The 8,647-nt window shown below is 45.2% G+C and overlaps 1 protein-coding gene across 1 annotated transcript in view; it reads right to left on the reverse strand.

Moving 5' to 3' along the window:
* Hecw2 (HECT, C2 and WW domain containing E3 ubiquitin protein ligase 2) overlaps positions 1–7,933 on the reverse strand; it is a 176,112-nt gene extending 168,179 nt beyond the window's left edge. The window contains exon 1 of the mRNA XM_038315559.1: positions 7,642–7,933. Coding sequence (XP_038171487.1) covers positions 7,642–7,933 — 292 coding nt within the window. The remainder of the gene's footprint in view (positions 1–7,641) is intronic.
* Between the last annotated feature and the right edge of the window lie 714 nt (positions 7,934–8,647).

Below are 8,647 nucleotides of genomic sequence, written 5' to 3' on the forward strand. Positions count from 1 at the left end.
GCAGCCAGCTGCTAAGAGACCTGGAATTGAGAAGGGGCTGTTGAAATAAACAAGCCTATATATTTTAAGAATGCCTTCACTTTAAAAAAAAATCAAAAAATGCATTTGTCAAATGGAAATCAAAAATGTTTTTGAGAAGAGGTTCTGCTTTTGTTTCCGTAAGAAGCAAGAGGCTGTGGATTCGTTCCAGGTTTATCTGGATCTGTTTTGATCAGGGGTGACCTCCTGAAACTTGACAGGTGATCTCTGTTAACAAAGGTTATAACAGGTCTCCCCAGGACTTGGTCATTATCTCAAATTTTCTCTCTGGGACCCTAAAGATGCCTTCACCCACAGTGAGCAGGAAGCAGTCTAGAGAACACAATGTCCACATTGCCAAGAGAAAAGAGGCTGTGGGTGGTGTTTGATTATTATTTTGTGGATCATGTAAATTTGTTATATTTAGGGGAATAGAGGATAAAAAGGCAACTATTAATATCAGATATTTTGCATCGGCATGGATTTTGGCATATGGTTACGAATTCAAAGTCAATTTTGTTACACCATATATAGGTTTTTACTCTTGTTTAAAGAACTTTTGCATATTGATACAAATTTAAGGTTATTTTTGTTACAGCACACTGTATATATGTATCTACTCTGTTTAAGGTACTGTACCTATGCAGTTCATTTAAAAATGTAAGGTAAAATTCTAGTTTTTGAAAACTATTATCACAAACTATTTAGAATAATAAGGAAACCAGACCAGTAGTCATCTATAACAATTAAATTTGTAGATATGCTAGGTATGTTTTCCAGATAATATATAGATATATTTTAGATAGATATATGGTCTCCAAATACTTCAAAGGCCTACAAAATAAGGCATTTTAAATGTTTTGTTAATTTAAAGTTTTTCATGACAATGAGACACATCTGCTCCTGGGAGCACCAATTTACTTCAGAGAAGACATGAGCATTGAAGACATTCCTTATGGAGTTTGTTTTCATTGTGGCAAGGTTAGCCACGGAGCAAAGAAACTGCTCTTGCCTTTGACTGCTGACTATGTGCTGTGCAGACTGGACATGCAGGACCCACAGGAAAATGACTACTGCGAGCTTTGCCAAAACAAGGCAGGATGGTCCTTCAGGTTCCTGCTTCACAGAAAGAACTGCCAGACATTCTTCAGGGCACAGAGGAAAGTGACTGACAAACTGCCAATATAGGCAGGGAAGTCTTTCAGATTCCCTGCTTCATTGAAAAGTCTGCCAGATAGTATGGGTCTGTAGGCTGAAGACAGGTGACCCAACTATGCAAAGGAACTTTGGGTGGCTGTCCAAGCAGTCAGGTGTCTCTGTCATTTCTAGAGGTTTTAGAAGTTGTTTGCAATGCATTTTTTATTTAAATAATATTATGTCCTTCTGGTGCCTTTGATAGAGTTGAAGACTAGATAAAGTTTCTCTTAGATATAATAGAAAGTAAGCTAGTTATAAAATTTTGAATTTACTGAGATAGGACAGATTATGGAGTATTTTCTTTAAATTTACTGGACACAAATGAATTAGAATTCAGTACACTGTGAACGTAGTCTTTGCTTGATAATTGTTCTTACTGTGTACAGTGTTACTATGTTAAAGTTAAAACTTTTTGTTTAGAAAGAAAAAGAGGAGAAATATTGGGGATCATTACTTTAAGGTGTGTGACTCTTGTTTATGCTGCATTTGTTTAACTCTGTGAAGCTGTGGTTCTTTGCCTGTCTAAAACACCTGACGACCTAATAAAGAGCTGAATGGACACTAACTAGCAAGGCAGGAGCAAGGATAGGCAGGGCTGGCAGGCAGAGAGAATAAATATGAGAAGCAAGGGGAAGGAAGAGCAGCAAGAGAACAAAGAGAGGAGGACATCAGGGGCCAACTACACAGCAAGCCACACAGAAAGAAGGAAAGAAAAGTATACAGAAATGAAGATAAAAGCGCAGAGGCAAAAGATAGTCAGGATAATTTAAGAAAAGCTGGCTAGAAACAAGCCAAGCTAAGACCAGGCATTTACAGCTAAGAATAAGTCTCCGTGTGTGATTCATCTGGGAGCTGGGTGACAGGGCCCCCAAAGAGCTTAACACCGTACAAGAAATAACTACAGAAACCAGAAAAGTAAAAAGGGATCATTGCCAGGGAAGGGGGTAGGGAGAGGGAGAGGGTACAAGCGATCTGATTAGGGAAATGGGAAAAAGGGAAAACCTTTAGGGAGGAAGAGGTGAGGCGGCAAGAGAGAAACACGAAACGAGGGAAGAGAGTAAACTCACAATAGCATGTCTGAAAAAAAGAATCAGGAGGAATCATACTATTAACTATATCTTCCCCAAATACATTTACAATACACATGTTCATGTACAAATAAACATATATCATTTAAATGAAATTTTCTCATCTGGGTTGACAATGCTCTCTCCAAGAGCCAAAGACCATCTAACAAAAGCCCCCAACACGAGACATGAAAAGCCTTCTTTTTGAGCTGTAGGTCAGTGTGGTAGTTTGAATGTATTGGCTTAAAGGAAGCGAGCATTTAGGAGGCGTGGCCTTGTTGAAGTAGGCGTGGCCTTGTTGGAGGAAGTGTGTCACTGTAGGGGTGGGCTTTGAGGTCTCTTGCTCAAGCTTCACTCTGTGATACTCTGGCCCCTTTCTGTTGCCTGTGGGTCAAGATTCAGGACTCTAAGCTCCTTCTCCAGCACCACGTCTGCCTGTGCACCACCATGTACCATCACCATAATGGCCTAAACCTCTGAAAAATAAAGCCACCCCATTAAATGTTTTTCCTATATAAGGGTGACAGTGGTCATGGTGTCTCTTCACAGCCATAGAAACCCTAACTACGGTCGGGGTTGTCCAAGAGATTCTCAAAACATTACAAACTATTGCTATTTCCCTTGGTAGTCCCGCTCCCAGAGGTGGAAGGCAAGTCCCTGTTGCTGAAGATACTCTACACTTCAGACACGGGGCCCAGAGGTTCCTGAGCTGTAACTGATCGGGAAGCCTGAGGGCTAGCTTTTAGGGTACCAGAAGGCACCATGCAAGCTTCCAAATGAAGGAGGAGACCAATAGCCCTACCCGGCTATACTGAGCACGAATCACATCAATGGCCAGCATGGCACCATACCCTTAAGGGTGCAATACTGGACACACAGGCCTTAGCTGTAACCCACAGCTAATTAGATGTAAGACCTACTTAACAAGAGGGAAGCCACACCGCTACGGAAAGCCTAGCTAACTACCCAGAGCTACTGAAGTCAAGGATAATAGAGCTGAAACTATAACCACCAAATTACTAAACCAGCATAATGCCCAACTGCATTCTAGACATTCGTCCTTATACCCACGGATGTCCTCACCCCTCACCAAGGAAACTTCTCTGTGCAACAGAGACTATTACAGAAAATCATGACCAACCAAAGATGCAACCAGCCCCAGTGGATACATCTCCAAAAATCTCCCCTACCTTTGGCTCAGGGAACGTTACAGAAGAGGGGACAGGAAAACCTCAAGAGCCAGAGGATTAGGGAGTTTGCTATGATTGTGTCGCCTAATGACATCAGAAGTCTCACCCACGTGACTACCAATGTGAGCAGAACAAGGACAATGGTGGATGGCAGGAGACCCCACAAGGCCTCCTACAGAAAGAACTACCAGCAACTAAGGAAAGCTGAGAATGGGAGAAATAGCCTCTCCAAGGAAGGACACACCAACTGGTTATCCAATACCAAATGGTCAGCTCAGAAACCATACATACAAGTAACATTAGACAGACAGAACAGTAAAACACAGGAAACAGTAGGATCTGGCTCTAAGGCATACGTGCTACTACGTGTACTACACCTGTAATGAACCGCCTGCAGTACGGACGGTTTGCGAGCAGGGCAAGGGGCTGGAGATTGAAACACACACACACACACACACACACACACACACACACACACACACACACACCCCAGAGACACGGGGTCATCCCTGAATTCCCCAAGAATGCCAACTTTATTGTGTCCCAGGGCAGCTTATACGGTGCCTTCCCTGACCATTGGCCACGCCCTAGCTCTCGGGATCCTTCAGCAAGCCACCAGAAACCACTCCCCTGCCATCAGGGACTGATGAGGGCCTCGTGCTCAGAGCAGCTGCAAGCATAGAAAAGCAAGCTGTTTACAGGAAATTCAGGCTCTGGGGGTCCACAGTCCCCAATATACGGCTATCAGTTAAAGGCCACTGTTACGCCTCCTACCCCTTTCCTCTTTGGATGCCCATGCTTGCCCATCCTCCCCCAGAAGTAGGGAGAAAGAGCTCCTTCCACCCCTGGAGGGAAATGGCTATCTGTGCTTAAAGCCTTTTGTCTACTGGGTCTAAGGACGCATGTAAATCAAATCACTCCTCCATCCCCCCCTTTCAAATACAGCAGCAGCCCTGCAACAGCAGAAATAAATTACACTGAAAGTTACAAGCCTGGCACCCCTGCCTTTTAAGACCATTTACCATGGAAGATCTTCTAAGATTAACGGCGTGTGCAAGAATACCAAATATCTCAGCTACTTACTCGGCATGTCAATGCAAACCCTAGGCTGTGTTCGCCATCTCTTGAGAGGCTGGAGATGATTGCTTCTTGCTACTCTGTCCTGCCAAGAGATCTGAATGAAAAACTCCCCAAGTCAGAAGTCAACTCTCTGAAATTTTAAGACCCGCCAACAGGACTGACAACAGAATAAAGGAAAAAGGGAAAGGATAATCAACCTGAGGAGAGATGAATAGAGCCCATGCGGTGGCCCACTCCTATAATCTCGGGAATGGGAGGGGAGGGTGAAAAGGATCAGGAATTCCAAGTCATCCTCAGCTACACAGCACTTCCAGGCTACGCTGGGACACACGAGGCTCTGTTTCCAACGTAACTGTGTGTGTGTGTGTGTGTGTGTGCACGTGCGCGTGCATGTGTACAAAGGAGGAAAAGGAGGAGGAAGATGAATAAATTGTGAAGGAGAAAATAGATCCACGAAAACTGGATCAAAACCGCGAGTCCCTCGCAGAACAATGTGAACTAATAGAGTAAGAATAGTTAGAAAAATTCATTTTAGGAAAAAAATGTCAAGTTTCCCAAACTCATCAAAAGCATTAACATAAACTTCATATATCCCAAGATAACTAAAATGAAAATCACAGCTGTATGGGTCATAGTCAAACTGGTGGAGACCAATAGAGCAAATATAAAGTGGCCAGCAGCGCCAAGGGCCGGGGGCATGCTGCACACGGGGCAGCACCAAGGGCAGGGGGCATGCTGCACACGGGGCAGTGCCAAGGGCAGGGGGCATGCTGCACATGGGACAGCGCCAAGGGCAGGGGGCATGCTGCACACGGGGCAGTGCCAAGGGCCGGGGGCATGCTGAACACAGGGGGCAGCTCCCAGGGCCGGGGGCATGCTGCACACGGGGCAGTGCCAAGGGCCGGGGGCATGCTGCACACAGGGGGCAGCTCCAAAGGCAGGGGGCATGCTGCACATGGGGCAGCGCCAAGGGCAGGGGGCATGCTGCACACGGGGCAGTGCCAACGGCCGGGGGCATGCTGCACACAGGGGGCAGCTCCAAAGGCAGGGGGCATGCTGCACACGGGGCAGTGCCAAGGGCCGGGGGCATGCTGCACACAGGGGGCAGCTCCCAGGGCAGGGGGCATGCTGCACACGGGACAGCGCCAAGGGCAGGGGGCATGCTGCACACAGGGGGCAGCTCCCAGGGCAGGGGACATGATGCACACGCAGCAGCTCTGAAGCAGCAGTGACTTATGTGAGGACAATTAGGAGCGTCTTGAAAAAGAATTAATTTACTTCCCATGTCTGCTTTCCTAGCTCTAGCCGTGTGTTAATTCAACATGTGTAGCTCTGACAGGCACTCCTTCCTCTAAAAGGTAAAACACAAGAACACTGACATCTTACAGCTTTGGTCCCCTGGCTTTGATTTCCTAGTTCTTCCAGATTAGACAGGAAGACGTACCAGTTCAAATGGAGTAAGAAAAGAGAGGATGGGAAAACATTAAACAATTCGAGTTAACACCGGCACAATTCCGGCATCTTATAGGCTATTACACACAAACATAAAAATTAATCTTACAGAAGAAAGTAAAAACTAGCCGGGCGGTGGTGGCGCACGCCTTTAATCCCAGCATTCGGGAGGCAGAGGCAGGCGGATCTCTGTGAGTTCGAGACCAGCCTGGTCTACAAGAGCTAGTTCCAGGACAGGCTCCAAAGCCGCAGAGAAACCCTGTCTCGAAAAACCAAAAAAAAAAAAAAAAAAAGAAAGTAAAAACTATTTTCCAAAGAAACATCATATAAAACATCTTAAACCACCGTCTTCTATTTGCAATGTCATAGGAAGACTTCTTTGCTATAAAAATCTAAAAATAAAAAAATTAATAGGAAAAGTAAACACAGAAGTTTTACAGAGCCCAAAGGGAGACTTACATCCCACAAAAACTATACACTCTTTTATGGTCATAGTAATAGGAATAAAAACTTTAATTTGTATGCCTTCCTCACTTTGATTATACAGCTAAATACACCCAAGGAAAACAAGCAACTTAAGAGTCTTGCTACGACCCCTTCGGTTACTGTAAGAGGTGGGTAGGGAAGAAAGCTATTAGTTCATTAAATTTTTGCTATTTTAGGTTTTTTTTTTTCTATCTAGCATGATTAATCAGTCCTAAAAGAATGCAAGTTTCAGTGGGTTTCACGTTCCAACAAAACTTCAGCAAGGATGTAGGCTCGCCTTATACCAGGTTGTCTAAGTGGACCAGATGACTCCCAGGACAGAGGGAGCTGTGCCGTGGAGCACCCTCTTAGCCCCATCCCTCTACAGTGACAAACTGTCCCCACACACGGCCCAGCATCCTCCAGGGAGCCCTAGCTGTACGGGCCATCACGCCACTCATTAAACAACAACCAAAAGGATGCTTGGCTAGAAACCCACCCTGAAAGCAACATCTGATGTCAATCTTAAAGGAATTTCCTTCATTCAGAGACAAAACCTCCCCACTTTAAGTAATATGAGATTTCATCATTGCATTAGACCTTAATTTTATTTATGATGAATTGGTCAGTTTGGTTTTTGCATTCCAATAATACTAACTTTTATCTTCTGGGATGTTCCATTCATCACTAATTCACCTAGAAATAACAGATCTGACAATGGCTAAACGGAGCCGGGGCTGTTTCATAAAAATAAATAGCTACTATTTCCCAGGCATGCGAAGATACCCCTGACGACAGATTGTCTTAAGAGGAAGTCAACCTTTAGGAAATACACTGTTTTCATATCAATTTGACAGTGTCCGCAGCTGTCAGCAACCTCCCTCTTTCTGAGACATGATGTCTCAAGGGTGATGAGAGACTAAAGACAATACTCCGGAGCTTGCGGAGTCTGACATTTAATTTGGTAGAAATAGAACCGCACGATGCATATAAGGAAAGACACAGTTGCCTCTCCTCCCAAGGAAGAAAGCAAGCTCCCAGAATCTGCATTGTCTATTTGCGTCTGAAAAACTTTTTTTTTTCTTTTTTATGCCAAGGAGAAAACACAGAACGTTGTGATTTCAGAGCAAAACTCTAGGGCGCGCCACGTGCAAGGCTTTGCTTGGACTCACCTATGTGATAGAGCCCAATCCAATCGCTGGGGTCCACTTCTTCTTTAATGTCCCAGAAGATAATGAGGTTCTGAGCTTGCCCCAGCGTGTATTCGTACATGCTGGCGGTCAGGCTGGAGCGGCTCTCGGACGTCACCAGGTCTGTGTCACTGTTGGCTCGCTGCAGGGCCATGTTCTCGGGCATGGAGTTCTGTGCTGCGAGGCTCTGGAGGTTCTCTGGGCTCAGCGTATACCGCATCTGTGGATTTCGACGCCGTACGAAAAGCAGATGTTCCCGGGCAGAGCTAGCCATGCTGTCTGCCTCTCCGAGGTGTGTTTCCTACAATGCTGCAAGAGACAGACATGCATAAAATATTAGGGCTAACAAGGCAAGGGATCAGGATTAAGCATCCTAGACACGAAGCCTGTAGGAGAGTTTATCAATACCCCAGCACGTAATACTCTGCTGTGGAAATAACCTGTCACCCGACGATAGATATCAGATAACTCCTACAGACAGAGCTTGCATGATGGTCACGCTGTCACACACCTGTGGCCCCCAGTTTCCCTTGGTATAGCTTCTCCGGAAATCGAGGAAGGGATTTTTCTAGCATCTCTTTAAGATCTGTGCATCCACACATAGTGCAGCATCCTCTTTCCCGTTTCTGTCCCACACGTGTTATTTATCTCCCTCTGCGACTAAATCTTTAACCAGCAAGAGACGTGCTAAATACAGTAGATATATGGTACCAAGGTCACACGCACCCTTGCCATGAAGAAGGCAGCTCACTGAAGCCGTTTTCGGGAGCACAATCAAATGTCACCTCTGCATTTAAATACAGAGGAGGAGGTGTTCTGTGCAGAATGGGAACATCCTGGAAGTACCTCGTTGTGTTTCTCTAAGATCTGACTTGCCACATGCTAACTCACCTGGCGACTGTCTATCTCCCAGATCAAGAACTTAAGTTTCACAAAAGCAGTGATTTCCACGTTTTATCACTATTTAATTCCTGCTATCTACAATGGC

This window comes from Arvicola amphibius, chromosome 18 (assembly GCF_903992535.2).
Source record: "Arvicola amphibius chromosome 18, mArvAmp1.2, whole genome shotgun sequence".
NCBI classification, from domain to species: domain Eukaryota; kingdom Metazoa; phylum Chordata; class Mammalia; order Rodentia; family Cricetidae; genus Arvicola; species Arvicola amphibius.